The following is a 21669-nucleotide window of genomic DNA, read 5'->3' on the forward strand; positions in this document are numbered from 1 at the left end:
ACTGTTTGGGGCTAGTTGAGATGGTGAGACTTCAGGCTTCACATGTGCACTGGGAATTTTCACTTTGCTTTTACCACGCGCTGACTGTTATGTGTGGGCTTCAGCAACTCAGTTTCCATAGTCCTTAGTTTGATTCTACAGCGATAATGCTGTTTGTTTCTTTTGTACTTAGATGAAGCATCTCTTTGTCAAACAATGTGAACAGTCCATTTAGTAATTGTATATTTTCTTGAATAAGTACTTCTTACTCAAGTAACTTTCACCTTGATGATTATTGGGACAACACTTTTTTTTATTATTAGGTTTTAGTCTTTCTGACCCAGTTGATTTAGGCTGAGAGAGAAATGCCTCCCTTGAGGGTAAGGAATAGTTCCAGCACTCTGTCAACTGAACCGAGGTATTCATGGGTCTCATTCATCAAACAGGAGTAAGCAATCAAAGGTCTCATTAATTCGACCGAATCTCACAATCATGAGTATTATTTATCCAACAGATCCAGGAAATATATACCCCCTCACCTCCATTCAAGGCAATAAAACAAATCTTTGACATCAAACATCCGTTCACCTGCACATCCGTCAACTTGGTATACTGCATCTGCTGCACCTGATGTGGCCTCCTCTACATCGGTGAGACCAAGTGGAGACTGTTTTGTAGAACATCTGTACGCAATAAACAACACCTTCTGGTTGCGAAACATTTTAACTCCCACCTCCCCCCACCACCACTCCCTGGATGACATGTCGATCCTGGGCCGCCTCCAGTGCCACAATGATGCCACCTGCAAACTGGAGGAACAGCACCTCCTATTCTGCCTCAGGAGCCTACAGCCTGATGGCCTGAGTGTGGATTTTACCAGTTTCAAAATCTCCCCACACCCGGTCTCATCCCGTGACCAACCCTCCCTCTCATCCACACCGCCTTGACCTGACACAACCTGTCCATCTTCTCTCCAACCTATCAGCCCCTCCCACCTCACTGACCATCCTGACCACTCCCTACCTGCACTCATCTATCACCATCCCACCTACCTTCCCCAGCCCCACCCCTCCTCCTGTATTTATTTCTGAGCTCCCCTCCCCCTCCCCATTTCTGAAGAAGGGTCCCGACCCAAAACATTAGCTTTCCTGTTCCTCTGATGCTGCCTGGCCTGTTCCTCCAGTGCCACACTTTGTTATCCAGGAAATACACGCTTTGTTCACCCCAAGAGCTACACAATGATGAGCCTTCATTGCTTCAACAGATCTAGGCAATTATAGGCATCATTCATTAAATGTAGCTAAATAATGATGTTACATACTCACACCGAACATGAGATATTCATTTAATAAATTCATAGTCACAAGTTAGACAGTTGACAATGCTCAGTTTTGGGCCTTTGCCCAAAAACTTACCATTGGACAATTTCCCAACAGATCTAAACTGCAATTATTCATTAACCCTATTATTCTCACAACCAGTCCAGGCTGCCTTGGGACACTCCTTCAGCCTTGAAATGGGCCAATGATGCAATGGAGCCAAATTGCCATGGGGCACATGCTAAAGACCAACATATGCATGAGAGATCCATCCAGTGGGATACTTATCCAACAAAGACAAATAAATAAGATGAATAGATAGGCAACCTTGTTATGTGATAGAACTGATGTATAATTGTTCTGAGTCTCGGTTACTCAAATTAAATTCGTGGAATATGTTGAAAGAATTCCTAGAACATTAAATCGTAGAGTTTTTGCCTACAAGGTAAAGTCCATATCGGGAGGTTTGTGTGAGCTGTGGGCAACAAATCAGTTATTATTCGGCTATTAAAGAAATTTTGCAGAAACGTGCTGTAACTTCTCCCTTTTGTTGTGATGACTCACTATTTTATTTTTCAGATGGCTGATTCTGGTGGTCTGCCTCAGATCACACAAGTGAGTAATAGACAAACTGTCTGGATTCTCAAATAGATTTGGCTCTCTTTATTCAACTTTCCAGCTTGAATTCAGTGGAAGCTTTTTGGCTGAGGCCTGAAGACTATGGGTCCAAGCTCCAAGAATTAAGAATTCCATGAGAAAACCAAATTTCCACTGGAATTACAGAGAATGGTATAGGAGAAGATAGGAGAAAATGTTTGGCCATAACTCAGAACAGTTTGAATTTGCCATCTTGCACAATTAAATCTAGGTCTGTCTGAATCTTTATTCCAGTGGTTCAGACGGGTAGCAAATTCCGACAAATAGCACAATTTGTAAAATATCAGGGATTTCTCCCAAATTCCTGGCTAACATTCTTTGTTCGTCCGTAAGAAGCAGACAGATTGGTGATACAATTCATTGCTGAGTTATGCTGCTATAGAACGTTGGTTGTATTTTTTTGTAACAGCACTCCCTATTCCAAATGTGTGAAACACTTTTTTAAGATGTCTTGATGCAATTGGGATTCTACTTTATTTATAATCTTACGTTCAATGTCTTCAGTCTTATATTAGTTTTTAGTTTGTGTGTTTTGTTCCTACAGCCTGGAAAACTGACAGAGGCATTCAAGTATTTTCTGCAGGGCATGGGCTACAGTAAGTATCAAAACAAAAGGGCACACAGCTAGGCTCATTACTTATGATTGGGTGTGAACTGTTGTTTTTCATCCTTCAGCTTTATTTATGAAGGAAATATCTAAATTCAGACAGCGTACATACTTCATACTGTATGAAGTTTTTATACCTTGATGTTAGCTCATGGTCGAACTGTGTTAATGCTGGGGGTTACTCTCAGACAGACTGTATTCACCCAGGAGGTTACTCTTGGCCATTCTTTATATACCTGGAGTTAACCTCACAGTCAGACTCTGTTCACCCAGGGGTTTCTCTTGGTGAGATTTTTGAGATTTGCTAAAACCTCATTCTTAAGATGTTCTCATCATTGACATTTATGTGTCAGATTTTGTTGATGTGAAAGATAATTTGGGGGTTTGGAAACAGTGGGAGAAAATGTAACGGTGATATGTAGGGAGCAGGTGACCGAAATATATCTTCCACTAGTTTGTGATTATTCAAACTACCAGTTCATCACACAAAATACAGACTCCCTATGTTAACATGGTGTGCATTAGTATGCCTTTGACTGTATTTCCCTTTTGTGTCTGTTTACTCTTATGCATACCTAAATGTGAACTTATCATATCTTTCTGGTTTAATGTCAGATATCTGTATCTGAAAGGTGTGTTGTTACAACTGAAGGATCATCCTTCTTATCAGCTTTCATACATGTCAGTGGAGTGTGTCTTAATCTCATAGTGACTGAGCAGAATTTTGTTTTGGAATAAGTGGAACGTATGGTTTTCAAATTAACAGCAGAATTCGAACTTTGTGAAACAATTAATCTGAAAAGCTTAAGTTGAAATGCTACATTTTACACAGCACTATTTTGTCACATAAATTGTCCGTGAGTATAAGTTAATTCAGGAGCCTGTACTAACAGCACTTTAGAATAATATGTTAGCTTAAAAATCTGGTAAAGTGTCATCACCATGGGTCAGAACAGGAAGTACTATGGACATTCTTAACCATTAATTCCAAAATGTAATTTTTAAGAGGCCTAATACATCCAAAAGTAGTTGTGGATGTAAATTAATTGGCTATCCAGAGAGAGATTAATGTAATTAACACCTAAAATGTCAAAGAAACTTCATACAGACTGGCTATGATCTCTTGTGACTACAAAGATTATGAAGGACCGACAACCTCGTACTCAGCAGCAAGCCAAACCCTTGCACATTGTATCCCAACTGCAGACGGTTTGCATTTTTCACTTTGAAAAATACACAGGGACCGTATATTTAAAAAATCAGCTTCACCTCTGCTGGAGTGGGCTAGTTGAACTAGCCTGGGTTCAAGTGTTAGTCTTCTGTGAAGGTTATTGTCAAAGGGCTCACTAGGGAATAGTTCTATGTTGCAAATAAAGAACCTCTGTCACTCTGAATAATAGAAGTCAGCTAGCTAGCAGCCAGAAAATGGAAGACCCTCTCTTATTCCCAGTTTAGCAAACTAATTTAAAGAAAATCAAATCTGGCATTAGAACCTCAACTGGTCAAAAAGAAATCTCAATTTTGACTGTTCAGCTACCACTGTCAAAGCTACCAGTGGCCGCCATTGCCTCAGCCACAATGTTCAGTCATCCACTCTTTGCGAACAGTTCAGGGACTGATATGTACATTTCCCTTTTTAACTTCTACCCTTTTTTAGATTAACCTTTTGATTTCTAATCTGTGTGAATGTTGCATTGCTAATCCTTCTCGTATTTAATAATTTATTCTTTGGTAACTCAAGAAAACCTGCTTAAATTGGCTTTTAAAGCATTTGGTTTAGGAGAAAGGGAAAGGATTCTTTTCAAATAAATGTTGTGGCAACTGTCTGAGGGGGTAGGTGAATAAAGAAGGGGAGCCAGTTCATCCATCCTCAGATGGTAGTTTAGCAGTTTGGGGTATCACATCTGGAAAAAATTGGGGAACCTTGCCAGGGGTCTGGCTGTAACAAATTGGAGGCTGTTACTGTGATTTGAATCCAAAGACAAAACTAAAGAATTGGAGTGGGTGAATTATGTTTGAAACTAATTTTAAGGGACAATTGCACTGAGTTTGTATTGCTTCAGTGTAGAAATGTCCACATTCGATGTTGGCACCTTTCCAGTAGAATTAGGAGAAGTTACTTCTGAAGATTTAAATGTTATGTCCATCAAACAATTAAAAGATTTAGAAATGTATTTGGGATTAGAATTTTGCCTAAAAGCCAGAAAGCCTAAAATTTTAAAGGAGTGATTAATGGTTTACAGGTGGAAATTGATGACAATGATATGGATAGAGTGGCAAGATTGGGGCAGCAGAAATTAGATTTTCGTGAGAAAGAGGCAGATGAAGGAGCTAAGAGAGAAAATGTGGGGTGTCAAGAAATACTGCAGGAGTTTGAACTAAGACAGTCACAGCCGAGGACCAGGACCTGACTGTGCCTCCTATGGAGGTACTACTGGTTCAGACTTAAGGTTGGCTCATTTAATTCCTAAGTTGAGGAACAGAAGTAGAAATTATCTTGAAGTCGTTGGCGCAGCAGTTTAAGTCACCAGTCTAACATTGATCTTTGTATTTGCAGAGTAAACTGTCAGGAAAGTACACAGAGTTTACTGTTGCCTGTGGAAAGTACCATTGATTACAAGGCAGTTTAATAAAAGGCTACCTTAAATGTCTATTGGTTAATGCTGGAGATGTACCATCAAAAGTTCCAAATCCTTGGGATATTATCAGACTAGACCAAAAGTAACTGGAAAGGCTTAAGTGGCTCGCTTTTGACCAATGGGTACAGGCACTTAAGGCAGAAGCCACCTGAAGGAGTTTAAAAACTTCGTCTCTGTCCCAGTAAAATTACAATTTGAGGAACAGAAAGTGATTGTGTCAAGGGAAACAGCCATGTTGGCTGATTATATTGATCTGATCCACAAATGCCTATTCCAGAGAACCTCTCCCCTAGTCACCCGCAGTCAACTGGAAAGGATAGATTTGGGGAGAGTCACAGGAAACCCGTGGAAGAGAGGGAAGTGCTGGGAGACCTCCTCCGGATGGAAAGGGTGTTGCTGAGACGAAAGGTGAGGCCACGAAACCTGTGTGTGTTAACTGCTGGTGTCAATGGGAAAAACCAGTGAGATTTATTGGGTCACTGTGCAGAGACTGGTATTCAGTCAGAGAACATAGCAGACCAGGCTTTGGCTCTGACTGCAGTTGTGGATTCTAGTAAATGCACTCCTGAGAAAGCAGATGAGTATAAACAAATTACCAGAATTTTGTATCTGAAGAAAGGGTGGCCATATTTTCCCAGGCTGAAGCAAGTAAGCCTACATTCATATTGCAGGAATCCAGGGTGAGCCAAACCCTGCTGCGGGGACAAGGAGCTCCCCACCAGACAGCACAGTAAGTGCCAAGGTAAAAGGGATTGAAGGAGGGTGCATGCACATCCCCTTTTACTGGGTACTTCTGGAGTATGACATTATGTCATAATCAGTGACCATAGGAGTGATACCTAGTTTGCCTGTGGACAGGCTCAACCTGCTTCTTGGCAATGACCTGTTAGGATCAAAGGCAAATAGCATCCCCAGGGTCTCAAAAGCCTGTTGAAGTCAGGAAGATCAAACAGCTTCAGGAGAAAGTGCCTGGCATTTTCCCTGACTCTGTGATGACCTGATTTATGGCCGGATTAGCTTAGTCAGTGAAGGCTGAGGTGGTGCTGCTGCAAACAAGAGTCTCTTGGTCTTCCTCTCTGAATTTGTTTTTGGAGTCCCAATACCCCAAGAAATAATAATAAATAGAACTTCCTTGGTGGCCCAACAAACTGGCCCACTGTTAAAAGTACTGACTGAGACAGCTCACACTGAAGCACTCACAGAATTCTGTTGTATTAAAAATGAGGTTCTAATGGAGAATCCCTCACAGCCCAGCAAACGACACCGGACATTGATGAACCGGGTGGTGATGCTGCCGAAGTACCAAAGGGAACTACTGCAGCTAGCTCATGAAGTTCTTAATGCTGGGCATGTGTAAAATCCATGGTTGCATCAACCAGCACTTTTATTGGCCACAGCTCCACCTGGTAGTAGATAGGTCTTTGCAGAATCTGCCACACCTGCCTGGTTCCATGAAAAAACGTGACATACAATCAAACCTGCACCTATGATGCCCGTGTCTACTTTTGGAGAACCATTCAGCGAGTTATTAGTAGTCTCCATGTTTGATAACATAGCAGAATTCGAAAGCAATTCTCATGAGCCTGTGAGTGGCCCAACCTTATTTGAAAATCTTTCAGGGATTAAACAAAAACCATCATGATGTCAGGGCCTTCGCTTTTTCACCAGGGGCATTTTAGTGCTCCAATACAAGTTGAACCCTTAAAGGTTTGATTCAGTAGTCGTATAGAGTAGCAAAGAAGCTTGGATAAGTCAATAATGATTGAGATTCTAGATCGGGGGAGAAAAGGGCTGTGTCATGTTACATGATAAAGCAGTACCACAGTCAAGGAGGAGAGAAGCGATTATGGCCTGTCCAGTTGCCACCTAACTAGAGGATGTGTGTAGCAGCAGGGATGAATTGGAGGGAATCTTCATCCATGAATCTCAAAAACCTAGAATTAAAGTTTAGTGGGTAATAGGGAAAGCAAATGGAACGTTGGCCTTTATTTCAAAGAGAATGGAGCATTGAAATAGAGAGGTTTTGCCAAAACAATACAAAGCACTAGTCAGATCACAGCTGTAATACTGACATTTTGAGCCCCCTTATTTAAAAAAAGATATACCTGGCATTGGAGGTAGTCCAGAGAAGGTTCACTGTGCTGACACCAAGAATGGAGGTACTGTTCTACAAGGGGAGCTTGAGTAAGTTGGGCCTGTACTCATTGGAATTCAGAAGAATGAGAGGTGACCTTATCCAAACTCAAGATTCCTAAGGGACTTGACAGGGTCAATATGGAAAAGTTATTTTCCCTTGTGGGAGAGTCAAGGCTCCGTAATATTAGAATAAGGGATGTACATTTAAAACAGATAAGGAGGAATTTCTTCTGAGGGTAGTGAATCTGTGAAATTCTTTACTGTAGAAGGCTGTTGAGGCTGGGTCATTAAGTTTTTTTTAAGGCTAAGAGAGTTTCTTAATCGGTAAGGGAATCAAAGGTTGTGGGGAAAAGGCAGGATTATTCAATTATCTTATTGAATAGTGGAGCAGACTCAGTGGGCTATTTCTGCTCCAACATCTAATGGTCTTTGTGACAGATTAAAAAAATCAATCTTGTGGGGAATTTCTTCACTTGGTAAATTTGGTTGTTTTGGCTTATGGTTCCCCAGTTGAATATTAGAAGAGCTTGGCATACTCCTCAGACGTTGCTGATCTTTTAAGTATTTATAGTAGAATCATAGAAGAAGGCCATTTGGCCCACCATATCTGTTCCAACCTTTTTGACCCACTTCCTTGCTGTACTAAATTTGCTTTTAAGATTCTTTCCGGCAATATATTCTTGATAATTTGTATTAAAAGCATTTGTTTGAAATAAAACTGGTTATTTTTTCAATTATCTTTCTATTGTTCCATACAATGTGGGTGTCGCTGGCTAGGCCAGCATTTATTGCCAATCCCTGATTGATCTGAAGAACGAAGTGTTGGCAAGCTGTCTTTGAGAACTACTGCAGTCCATGTGGTCTGGGTACATCCACAGTGATGTTAGGAAGGGAGTTCCAGGATTTTGACCCCGTGACAGTGAAAGAACAGTACTGTAATTCCAAATCAGGGTGTTGTGTGGCTTGGAAGGGAACTTGTAGCTGTTACGTTCCTGTGCATCTGATACCCTGGTTCGTCAAGGTGATAGAGGCTGCTGGTTTGGAAGGTGCTGTTGGAGAAACCTTGGGGATGTTGCCACTGTGTTTCTAGTGGAGTGGGTGAATGTTTTAAGTTGGTGGATGGGGTGCCAATTATGCAGACTATTTTGTCTTGGATGGGATTGAGCTTCTCGAATATTGTTAGAACTATACTGTACTCCTCCAGGCAGGTGGAGAATATCTCATCACACTCCTGAATTGTGCCTTGTAGTTGGTCTTTTGAGGAGTCAAGAAATTGGTTACTTGCTGCTACTTCCTAACTTTTGATCTACTGTTAGTACCCACCCACATTATTTATATAGCAGGTCCCATTATGTTTGTGGTCAGTGGTATTTCTAAGTTTATAGTGGGGCATTTTGGTAATGGTAATGCCGTTGAATGTCAAGGGGAAGATAGTTAGATTCTCTTTTTTTTCTTGCAATGTACTTCTGCAGCATAAGTGTTTCTTGCCACTTATTAGTCCAAACCTGGATGTTAAGAATGGTTTTGAACATTGTGAATTCATCAGCAAGCATTCCCACATCTGAACTAACGATGAATGGACGGTTATTAAAGCAGTTGAAAACTGTAGGGCACAGTGAGGAATTCCTCACTGTGATGCCCTGGAATTATGATAATTCACCTCTCAACAATGACAGCCATCTTCCTTTGTGTTAGGTATGATTCAAACCAGGAAAGTTTTCCTCCTGGTTCTCATGGACTCCTGAATGTGTCCCTCCTTGCCATACAATTGTGTGGTGCTCTGTCCAAAGAATATTTAATAGTGAAATCTAGCTCAATGATTTAAAGCAAGTTGGCTTTACAAACACTGCACATTTGTACCTTGAGCCCAAGGAGAACTGTATTACGTTTAATCTGAAAATGTCATAAACAAAGTGCATCAAAAATAACTTTTTATTGTATATGTGTGAACTTGAGCTGTACATTCAACTCTTATTTACTGGAACTTATGGTACAAAATCCAGGTGAGTCCTGTAATTAGGTTTACATGATGCCAGTAATACAGGATGTATACCCAAGACACTTTTATAAGCAAGCAGCAAGAAAAATAGAAAGGGAAATTTTAGGAGTGAGTGACTGAAGGTTTAATTTTAATAAAAAGCTAATACTTTAATTCCGCAGGTTGTTCATTTGTTATCTTTAAAGAGAGGAGTAGGGTTTAGGCAGCCAATGTAAGTGGATGTGCAGGAAGCCAGAGGTCAGGACGTGCACAGAGTTGGATCTTATATAAGTGACGGGCAGGTTGAATTTACTGATAGAGCTGTGAGTTAGAAAGATTTAAGAAAAGGAAAATGGGATTATAAGGCAAAAATGTCTCATGTTTAGTTGAGCAAAATAATTCTGTATACTGACAAGTTTCTGTAAAAGTTGTCCTGGAATTAGTGTCTGATTTGTTAAAAGTATGAATGTTGCACTGATATTGTAAGTTCCGACTAATACAAGAAACCAGCCCTGCTTTCACAGATTCAGTATTTGAGATCTACGGAAACGTGGACTGGGCAAACATTCCCCACCAAAGACTCTTAAATAATAAGTTAATCAGGCCTGGTGGATCCTGCTGCTTCAGTAGTGGTGATATTAACTACCATATCTTCCAGTAATTTTAACTGGCCAGCTTGGGCTATCCCTAGAGTAATTGGAGTGAAATGCAGAATACAATGATGTGCTCGTTAGGACTGATCACAGCAGTTTGCTACATCTCTGGTTCAACTCAAAGCTTCAATAAGACGAGGCATGTGATTTAGATGTCCCAGTTGTATGACACGTTATGTACTTGTATGTGTTCCTGAATGGATGTAAGTCCATGTTTATTCTTTGTGTTGATTGTAATGATCTGTGCTTCCTACCTCCTTATTTCATGCGCAGTTGCATATTTAGTGGATAGACGGATGAGTAGTGGAGCAGGTACCTGTTTCCTGTTTCTTCATGAACTACATTGCTTGTGCGAGAGCCTATCTTTCCCTTTCTCTTGTCACTGCATGAGCTGTGCTTCTCCATTTGTAATCTTCACTTATTGTCTTGCTGCAGCTTGTAATAGCTAGTGTACATCTTTCCCACATTTATGTATCACTGTTTATTAGGCTCTAACTCAAACTAAACCCATAGCTATGTAACGTGAGTCACAAATAACTTGAGCTTTCTAAGTTGCAAAGAATTTTTTCCTTAAATAGAATGAAGTGCTAGATCTAGCTATGTATTCCATACCTAATGGATCTTGTGGAAATAAGGAATAAACCAATTGGTCATGCAGTGAATATATTAAGCAATTACTGTTAGATAAAAAAAATCACAAACCTATTTAGTGAGTAGCCTGTCTAATCATAGTTATGATGTGGCTGAGGCACCAGGGAGTAAAATATTATCACCATCATAATTATTTTTTCCTCTTGTTTTGTTCAGTGCAACAGGTCTGTTTCCACTCTGACAATGCAGTTTTCAGATGGTGTTTTAAATTTTTCTAAAATGACACAGACACCAAATGTTATTTTTAAAACCGTTTTATTTCTTTCCCATTTTCTTCATATGTATCAGAATTTTCAGGTGTCAGGTATTGGGGTTTGAAAAGCTCAAAGTCATGATGATCGTAGCATGAGTCACATGGCACTTTCATGTCCTGTGTTATTTCTTTTAATAGCCAAAAAGTGACTATCATTTCAACAATATTGACTTTATAATCATTCAACTTGTTCTATTTACAAAAGGGAGACAAATCTGTAAGTACAATAATACTGTTACTTACTTAAGCATAGGTTAATGTTTCAGGTGGAGACCCCAAGGCAAATCTGGTGTACTATTCTTTCAAACTAGGACATCAATTTGTCTGTTCTTAGTCAGGTTGGATAATCCCTGTCTATAGTTCCAACTTTTTTTTTCGCAAGGGTTTAACATTTTGGCAAGAAAATATAGGGTATGAGAGGAAACAATTTTGAAAAATAAAAACAGAAAGAGATTGTGTAGATATTTGAAAAGAGAGCTGAATGTTGGTATTATAGAAATTGAATTTAGGGAATTAATAATAAAACAAAGATTAATTGACCTGATATTTCGGTTTGATTTTTTTTTTAGTCACATGTACCTAATACAGTGAAAAGCTTGGTTTTGCGAGCAGTACAGGCAAATCGTCGCAAACAAGACATACAGATCATAGGGTGCTTAGACAGAGCAAGGCAAACAAAGTTACTGCTGCACAGGAGGTGCATGAAGCAAGATCAGCATTAGCAAGATCAACATTATTTGAAGTTAGAGAGGTCCATTCAGCAGTCTAATAACAACAGTCTTCAATGTTGTGGAACATCCCAGATATAGCTATAATTTTATTGAATTCCTCCCCTCCATTTCTTCATTTACAATCACTAGGTAAGCTGTACTGAGCAAATTGTTAGAGCTACGAGCTTATAAATCCACAAAGTACTGGTAGACTTAATCATAAGGACTTAGAAAATGAGATAATTAATATGTTGGTTTGAATGTTTAAACATTCCATGAGATTGTGGAAATAGTGAGGGGGGAAGAGACAGAAAGCAGGAAACGACAGGGCAGTTAGCTTGACATCTTGTCATTGAAGATTTTAGAAGTTATTATTAAAGACATTACACACATGGTACTTTACAGACTTTAAGTAATCTTGTGAAAAAGAAAATATGGCCAATTTATTGAAGTTCTTTGAGAGGAGTAACGAGCTACGGATAATTGGAATCTGGTAACTGTACTGTACTTAAAATTTCCAGGTGTTTGATAAGGTTACTGCAGAAAATAAGAGCTTGTGATGTCGGGGTAGCATATTGGCATGGATAGAAGATTGGCCAGGAAACAATGTAGGCATAAACAGGTCATTTTCTGGTTAGAATGAATGGCTTGCCCCAGAGAATAGTTCTGGGGTCCCAACCCTTTTTTTAAAAATAAGTGATGTGGATAAAAATGACTGAACGGTTGTTTGGTATAGACAGAAAAGCTAGTTGTGAAGAGGAAATGAAGCTACAAAGCAATATAGATATACATAGTGAATAGAAAAGAGCTGGCAAATTAAGTAATGTGAGAAAATGCAAAACTGTCCATTTTGGGCAGGAATTTTAAAAAAGCACATTATGTAAATGGTGAGAAACTGCAGAGTTTTAAAGGTACAGATGGATCTGGATGTCCTCGTGCATGAATTGCACAAGATTAGTATGCAGATAGAGCAAGCATTGAATAAAGCTAATGGAATGTTGCTGTTTTATTTCAAGGGGAATGAAATGCAAAAGTAGGGGGTATATACTTCAGTTATGCAGGGCACTGGTGAGGCCTCATCTGGAGTATTGTACACAGTATTGGTCTCCTTATTTAGGGAACAATGTAACTGTGTTTAGAAGTAGTTCAGAGAAAGTTTGCTAGACTAATGATCAGAGTAGGGATGTTATCTTATGAGTAAAGATTGGACAAGTTAGGCTTGCTTTTGCTCGAGTTTAGAAAGGGTTTTGACAAGGTGCATGCGGATTGACTATTTTCTTTCATCAGAGATTTTAGAACTAGTGGTAGTTGTGTGATCCCTTAATTTTTAACAATTAAGACAAAAATGAGATTTTTTTTTCTTGCAAATGTTTGTGGATCTTTGCTTCTGCCACAGAAGGGATTGAGAAGGTAAAGATCGATTCTTGACAAGCAAAGGGGTGTAGGGTCATCATAGGTATATGGGAACATCAATGTTGGAGCAGGCTTGAGGGGATGAGTGGTACATTCCTGCTCCTAGGTTATATGAAGCCAGGCTTTGATCCCAATTACTCTTACAATGACAGGAGGTGCTGCTCAGATTGGTTTTATTATGAATATCTGTCTGACTGCATTGCTTAAGGATCTGATTGCTCTATTTTCAATTTGCTCAAGACATTTACAACTAAATTAACTCCACATTGTAGTTATCTGTTTTGTTAAGCTGCAGTGTAATAATCTGTTGGATTGGCTCTTACTTAGACATTATTTATCTATGAAACATAAATAAACGAGCACACTTAACAATGAGGTAACATGATTCTACCGCATGTAGGCATATCTCACTACAAGCAGCTGTAGTTTAAGCCATTTGGTTTGGGTTCTCCTCAGCTGCTACAGTAAATGTGTATTTTAGCAACATTTCAGGCTGATTCGAAAGAAGCTTATCAAACACCTTATATTAGTTCTTTTATTACCAAAAAGTTTAAGATACACGTTAATACATTATCTCCAAAATAAATTGCAAAAACCAGACACAAACTTAACAGAATCATCAAAAGAAATCTTTACTCAGAAGATGGGTGGAAATAGAATTGATCAACATGAGAAGTTCAAGGCACGAGAGTATCCTGGGCTGTGTAAATTAAATCTGAGACCACACGCAGTGCACTCATTGGCTATTTTCCATATTACAGAGAAGAGCCTTTGGGTTAAAAGTTCTGGTGTTGACATATTACCCTGATAGCACAGTGGTAGAAAAATCACAGGTTCTATCATTGCAGTTCCTTATTGGTCAACGGAAAGTGCCAAGAAGTATAGCACATGCCCGAGAGGGAAGGATTTGAGGGCTCCAGGATGTCATCATGCTTGCACTTCATGGTGACTTATAATGAATGAGAGGCAAAAACATGGCAGTGGTTTACCTACTGTACACTCGCCTTACGAAATGACAAAAAAAAAACAAATTGGAGAGAGGGTAGGAAGGAAACAAATTGTATTGATGACAGGTAAGGTTTTCAGAACTGCAACTCTGATTAGAAAATGAATACTTTATGCAAATATCAGTGTGCTTGCTAAAACGTGCACATTGCAATCCTGGACTCTGGCTCTGCCTGAATCTGCACGTAAAGACTGTGAAACAGTATCATTACTCACTCGCATGACAGACCTGTGAAGCTCCATCAGAAACTAAATGCATGACATTTTCAAGTACTGCTGCAAATGGCATGTCACAGTTGTGCTTTGCCCTGTACAAACTGTAAAATGTGGTATGGGTGCGTTTAGAAAACTAGCCAATGTGTGCCTCCTAAGGTCCATTGAACAAACTCCCTCTGGCTGCCCTCATTGCCTGATGCTCAACGTAAGATTCCTGTAATGACTGTTCAATTTGGATGAAGACTTGTTAACAATAAAATGAGTTTACTTGACATACTGGATTTAACAAATCACATCACATCATGATTTGTCCCTCTTTTTCAGTGGCATCTGCCAGTATGACTCGCTTGGCTCGTTCTCGTACAGCCTCCCTGACCAGTGCCAGCTCGGTAGACGGATACCGTCCACGAATCTGCACTCAAACCAATAGTAGTGACAGTGTGAGCCAAGTGACTCAGAACATCTCACACACTATGGAGGTGTCTTGCTAAAAGGTGATGGAATATAGAAAAAAAAACCATGAGGCTGTTACTCCCTCACACAGTTCTTGGTATTACTCTTGGTGTGGAACCAGTTAAGACATAAGAGTAGAGATTGCTTCACTTCTCTGCAGTGGAGCAGTCTGTGATTTTTCTAGTCTAACAAATAAAAGGCTGTCTACAGCATTTTTTTTTTTCTTGCATGGTTGCAATCATTGTGAGTTGTCATTTGATAGTTGCCTGAGCTTCTCCAAACTGTTAGCAGGCCTTCATTTAGTCCTGTATTACTCCAGCCAATCATTGCTATGGTACGTATTAGGGACTGTGCCAATGTAATAGTATTAAGTTATTTGTTTAACTTGTGCAGTGGAAAGGCATCACAGTTTGAGCTGTTTAAATGTGGAGGCATTTCCTAGTTAATTAACTGTTCTAGATGTTCCTTATGCTTTCTGTAATAGAGGGTGCAATAGCTGCTCTATTTACTGCAGATGTAGTGCATCAGACTCCATTATTCAGTGTTTTGTAGATACTTTTATTCTCTCTCCCCCTCAACTTCAGTTTGTAAAATTATAAAATGAAGAGGTCAGAGTTTGCTGTGAGTTTCGTGTTCTGATCTTTGTGATAATCGTAGTGCTGTTGAGATACTTTTTTTGTATAGAATTTATCCTTTGTTGTGGTTGCTGTTGATCTAATACTTAACCACGGCTGTGAAAACCACTCTCACTATTAATGTACTTAATTACTATGTTTAAGAAAGTAATAAAATCAATATGGAACAAAAATCATTTCTTGGCCTTCCTTTTGATAGCAATGGGAAGAGATGACTGACTCGTGGTTTTGTCACTTTTTTTCTGCTGAAATTTTCTGTCACTCCTTTCTCCACAATTGACATTGGCTGGAATTTGTGTCGAAGGCTAACAAACTTTCCATTCTTCTGGGTGCTGAGACTCAACTGTCTGTCTTACTGTTTTCCCAGCTCATATTAGTTAATGATTTGGGGCTTGAATAGGAAATTTTCCTGGTTTATACAACTCACTTGACAAATCAAACTGCCAGTACACTTGCCATGCATGTCCTGTGTTCAATCAGAATGATTATTCATACTATCCCTCTCTGTGGTCTGATTTTCTACAGAATTGCACATGCTGTTTCCAGATCTGCAGCTGAGACATTCTGGTCTACCTCTTCATCATTTCCTTTGATTACCTCTGCCAGAAATAACAGCCAGTCATGGATAAGCTAAAGTTTCCATTAGTTGATCATTAATATAGAAAACGTCGTATTCATTAAAAAGTTTGTGATTTACAACAGCCAGTCTCCTCACCATAGAGCTTTCTAAGGCTGCTTGTGTATGTACAGAGAACACTTCCTCTTGTCTGACCAAGACAACACCTTACTTGCCCACCTTCAGCTAAACTTTACGGCTACCCCGCTCATACTGCTGCCAAAATCCTTTCTCTACTATTCCTTTACTATATGACCGTATTTTCCCTATGCCTCCTTCAATAGTCTCCATGTTCATCCTCGAAGTTTGAAATTCTGTGCTGTCCCACACTAAGTTCCATCTTTGCATCATTTAGTCGTTTACGTTTGTTCCTAATCACTAAAACATTTATTTCAAAGTACTGCTTCCATTTACCTCCTGGTTCCTCCTAACGGCTTTTCCTGTGTCCCTTGCTAAGCTCTTTGATCATTCAATAATGGCTCCCTTCATATTCTCTCTTCTCTGTTCTAATATTGATGGTAGAATTTACAACTATAAACTTACCATAACCCCCTGCACCCCACTCTCTTTCTTTCTCCCTCTCTCTCTCTGCAATTAACTACCATCACAATACTTGTATCTGCTTTTGATCGATCACCTCCTGTTAATGTAATTTATACTTAGTCATTTCCCCTAGAGCAGAAAAATAATTGGATAATCAACTCTGCATTTAACTTCATGTAGCATCCTCCCAACAACCAGAGAAAACCTTCAACTCACCTAGGCAGGACTTAGAGCTCTGATCCGTTAAGTATACAACTCAGTTAATGTCCAATTCTTCGTCAAGATCATAAAAACTGGGTATGAGTCAATTTTCTGAAGATCAATTTTTTTTTTCTCTTAACCCTCCATATATGATTGTCCATTTACTCAATTAATGGAAGACAGAACAATAGAAGGGCAAATTAATAAACTATGAATTCCAATTAAAATCACAGATGTTAGCAAACGGCCATTTAATTCAACAACATATCTTTTTTATTGCAATTTACTAAAAGGTGATATTTACAAATGCCAACAAAATTAAATACAAGTTGCCTTACTTCAGGAATAAAAGAAAGATTGCAATCATATGGCATCTTTCATAACCTCAGGTGGTCCCAAAGCATTTTACAGCCAAGGAATTAATTTCCTGAACTTGATAATGCAGAAAATATAAAAGCCAAATTTTGCTTAAGAAGATTCAATAAAGTGCTATGAACAGATAATCTACTTCTGTAATGCTGGTGGAGTGTCAATGACACCAGAGAGAACTTTTCAGTTCACTGAGATAATGTCATAGATCTTTTATGTCCATGTCCTGTCACAGTGCTACACTCCCTACCCTGAAACGTTTGCCTAGATTTTATGCTTTCAGATCAAGCCTCATGAGCTTTTTGCCTTAGAAACAAGGACGTCATCAGCTTAACCATGACTGACACTATCTTGGAAAGAATTTATTTGTAATCCTGTCACAATGATTAGATATTCAGAGTGGCAGGTAGCAAGATCAGCCATTGTTTGGAGATTAGAGTGTCTGAAACTGGGCAGGGAGTGGTGAGAATGTTGGAATATTTTGATGTTGGTTAAAGTGGTTGCATAGAGTGAACCTAGTTACAGAATATGACTAGATAGTAGATAGTCAATATAGCAGTTAAGTGCAAGATAGGAAGGATAGTTTGGGGTGGAATAGGGATAATAAAAGAGGAAATAAGTTCGAAAAAGTGAGTGCTATTGCAATATAGCAGTTGAGTTGAGGATTACAGCGTTGCAGATATGTGGGTAGTTACAGAATAATATGAAATATAGTAACTAACATTTGATATAGATAAAAATATATGCAAAACTATATTGAACATGTACAGGGTGATAGCAAAGGATACACAAAAACCACAAGTGCATATTGTGCAAGCAGAAGTTAATGCTAGTAGTACTGTATTATGGGTTTACTGTAGTGTTAAAAACTTGCATGTGGTTTAGTTTCAGTCATTGGAATTCTCCTCAGACCTGAGGAAGGGTCACCAGACCCAAAATGTTAACTCTGATTTTTCTTCACAGATGCAGCCAGACCTGCTGAGCTTTTCCAGCAACTTCAGCAAGCAGATGTGACGTCAGTTTGATGCTTCTTCAGTTGCCTCAGTGTATACGTAGGAGAATTATAGCCAGTTTGGGAACCTGTTCCCTGGTTATTATTATTTTGGATTAGCGTGGTGTTCATAACTATGCAAGGTTATCTCCCTGTTTACTTATTTTAAAAATGCACATCTATGAGAAAGAAGTATGTGATACAACGTTGCCATCTACTGGTCTAGTTGCATTTGGACGACAGCAAAATAATCAGAACTGAAGGGCTTTTCATGTTGTTTGACATTGTATATAAAAATGCACCATATTCAGTAGCTGTTTGATTTCCAAACTGACAATTCAGCAGGATTGATTAGTAGTGTGCATACTGGCTTGATTATTAATTTTATTACAAAGTATTACGATAAAAAGATAATTTATCTCTAGCATCTGAATTTTTTATTCACTTGTGGGATGGGGACATTGGGTGTTGGGCAGCATTTATTACCCATCCCTAGTTGCCCTTGAGAAGATGTAGTGAGCTGCGAACTGCTGCAGTCCACGTACTTCTGGTTGAAAATTATGTGTAACTTAAATTAATCCAGTTGGTTACTCTAATGGTAAATAAGGGTGAAGGAGAGATATTATGAATGGAAGAGGCTATATGGAGCGGATGGACAGATATAGGATTGAGTTGGGATGGAGACAGTAGATGGGGGATTGACCGGATAAATAGATGTTCAAAGTAAACCACATCTATTTAATTCCTTATCATTTCGTGACACATTTTAAGTTCTTTTTATGTCCTTCTCCATTGCTTGAGATATTCTGGTACTTTACTCACTTATACTGTGATATCTAAAACATAAGATAGTTACACTCGAGACAGACCTGCTCACCCAGCTAGATTTGGGTGTGATGGTTTGGAGTTGATACAATCAACTTTGCATATATTTGCATTGCCTATGTGCCTTCTTACTATTTATGAACCAACCCTGATTCTACTATTGCCTTGGCCAATACCTGTGACCTTTTCAGGACGAAGTGCTGCCAGCACGAATAATTTTGAAAAGTGCATTGACATTGTTATTTTTGATGGCGTCTCGACACGCAGAGATCACTTGGGTCTTGGGCTTCCCAACTGGAAGATAATGAAACAAAACATGTTGGACAATGAAAGGGCTTCAATACGCCAAGAACATCTTTAATTAATTTGTAACTAGGTTCACTCCCTAGAACATCTTTAAACAACCTCAACATATTCTAACACCCTCACCATTCCATGCCCTATTCCAGACATTCTAAGCTCCAAACAAAGTACTAGTCAGCCAACAGGAAAAGCTTATACTCTATAAATGTGCAAAAATATTCATTATAATAAATCGGGTCTCTTGCTAACCGAAAGATGGTTATGACAAACAAACCTGGTAGATACAGTTGATTGAATCAGCTGTAGCTTCAAATAGACTAGAAATTCTTTGCATTTTTCACTTTGAAGAGACATCCATCTGCAACAGATGGTATTTTATATTATACATTGAATCAAATTTGATAATAGGGATTCAGTCCTTTCATTTTCTTTGTTCTGTCAGGTCTCAATCTATAACGTTTTCATAGTATTCCTACCACCAGTTTCTGGTGAATCATAGATTTAACCCAGCTTCCATTGGAAACTTAAGATGGAATCAATGAGATGGATTTTTCTGTTCAAGCCTTCTGTGCACAATAGTCTATTGAGAGTTAGGTGCAGGAACAAGAGATGACAACTCTCACCACCAGGTATTTGCACCTTTTGATTCCTACTAGTTATGTTTCTAGTCATTCATGCTTACTATAAAGCTCACTTAACTACTCTTTAACTCACCTCGCAGGCGTCCTGCCCTTTGTATTGCCTGATTCACTGCTCGCAGACAGCTCAAAAGTTCAGTGTGGTTGTTACAGCGAATCTTGTACCCATTTATCAAATCTCGATTTAAGTCATAAAGTTCCGTGTATCCTTTTTTCATACTCTTCCTAAACAAAGCAAGAAAAAAATTCTGAGATGATAGAGAGCTCTAAGTTGAATTCTTTAATAGGTGTGGGTCTTCAGCATACCATTTGTCTTATTATATCCAAAAGATACTAAATAACACATGTTGGTAAATAATGCTTCATAGCATAACAAATGTTGTAATAGACAGTGTCCTCCTCTTGTATCCTTACCCTGTTGAATTGAAGACTCATTGCGCAATCTTCATCTTTAATTCGTTCCCTCTCAGTCCTTCAAATCTGTGGAACGTTCAGGTCTTCCCTTCCACAAATTTTAGCCTTTTGAACCTCAGCCTAGTCACTTAACTATTGCTTCATGACTAATGTTGATTTCTTCTAAACTTTTCATCATCGATATTGCCCTGCAGTATAAGCCTTGCCTTTTTACTTGAGGGACAGGACCAACAAACAGGCAGGTCATGCTGGATTTACCAATGAGTAAATCCTCAGGACTTCCACCATAAAGTTTAAAGTATGTAAAGAAAATGCTGATATTCTAATGATGATCTTCCAAAGCTTTCACAAATTCAGAATTTTTCCATTAGATTGGAAAATTGCAAATACAGCTCCATTTTTAAGGGAAGTGAGAGAAGGAAATTATAGAGCTGATGATCTAACATCTGAGTAGGTTATGAAAATTTATAATTAAAGGTAGAGTAATAGCATTTAGAGAAATTTGGGCAGATTAAAGAGCCAACATGGATTTATAATAGGAAAATTATAGACCACAAACCTAATCATTTTTTTGAGGAAATAATTAAAGTAGTAAACATGGAAATATTTATGGGTGTAACTTCTAAGAACTAACAGAAGGCATTCTGGAAGGCTAAGTATAAGCGACTGCTTAGCCCAAATTAAACTAATTAAATTGACGGTAAAAGCTTTGACCTGGCTGGGGATAATGGACATCATCTTGAACAGGAAGAACGAGAATAGTGGTGACTCTATGTGCTGTGGGTTGAACTATTCAACATTATAAATTAGATAACGCAACAAAACAGCCATATACCAAATATAAACCAAAGAACTGCGGATGCTGTAAATCAGGAACAAAAACAGAAGTTGCAGGAAAAGCTCAGCAAGTCTGGCAGCATCTGTGAAGAAAAAATTCAGACTTAACATTTCGGGACTGGTGACCCTTCCTCAGAACTGATGGTAGCTGGGAAAACGTCGGTTTATAAGCAGAAAATAGAGAGGGGGATGTGGTAGAGGGTAAACGATAAGATACAGCTTGAAGAGAGAGAACAGCAGTTGGATAGACAAAAGACATATACCATGACACAAGGATTAACTGATCCAGATAAAGTATAAAGTTACAGAGGGATGGATTGAATGAATAAGCAAACCTGTGACGGACGAATTTCAATAAAGGTAAGATGTCATCATCAATTTTGGATCAAGAAACAATAGATTTGAGAATGTTTTAAAATGGTAACACGTTAGGAACAATGGAGTGTCAGAAAGATTCAAGGAATCCACAAACACACATGTCTAAAATGTTAAGTACTAAAAATAATTCAAGAATACTAATGGTTATTTTGATCTTTGTGTTCACAAAGCTAGATGATAAAGCGAGACAAGGATGCTGGCTCTATTAATGTTAAAACTGAGATCAATGAGATCCAATATACAAACTGAC

At 38.8% G+C, this 21669-nt stretch overlaps 2 protein-coding genes across 10 annotated transcripts in view; one reads left to right on the top strand and one right to left on the bottom strand.

Moving 5' to 3' along the window:
* The window catches only part of ndrg4 (NDRG family member 4), a 156300-nt gene extending 140823 nt beyond the window's left edge, over window positions 1-15477 (top strand). For all 6 annotated transcript variants that reach the window (XM_048605742.1, XM_048605744.1, XM_048605743.1 and 3 more), the window contains 3 exons: window positions 1878-1913; window positions 2500-2551; window positions 14541-15477. In XM_048605742.1, coding sequence (XP_048461699.1) covers window positions 1878-1913; window positions 2500-2551; window positions 14541-14707 — 255 coding nt within the window. In that variant the 3' untranslated portion in view covers window positions 14708-15477. The remainder of the gene's footprint in view (window positions 1-1877; window positions 1914-2499; window positions 2552-14540) is intronic.
* A 1437-nt stretch (window positions 15478-16914) lies between these two features.
* Window positions 16915-21669, bottom strand: part of bbs2 (Bardet-Biedl syndrome 2) — a 57359-nt gene continuing 52604 nt past the window's right edge. For 3 of the 4 annotated variants that reach the window (XM_048605739.1, XM_020531212.2, XM_048605740.1), the window contains 2 exons: window positions 19867-20015; window positions 16915-19143 (listed from right to left, as the gene is read on the bottom strand). In XM_048605739.1, coding sequence (XP_048461696.1) covers window positions 19037-19143; window positions 19867-20015 — 256 coding nt within the window. In that variant the 3' untranslated portion in view covers window positions 16915-19036. Of the gene's footprint in view, window positions 19144-19426; window positions 19511-19866; window positions 20016-21669 lie in introns of all 4 variants that reach the window. The other variant, XM_048605738.1, reaches the window with a different exon arrangement.

This window comes from Rhincodon typus, chromosome 15 (genome assembly GCF_021869965.1).
Source record: "Rhincodon typus isolate 14 chromosome 15, sRhiTyp1.1, whole genome shotgun sequence".
Lineage (NCBI taxonomy): Eukaryota > Metazoa > Chordata > Chondrichthyes > Orectolobiformes > Rhincodontidae > Rhincodon > Rhincodon typus.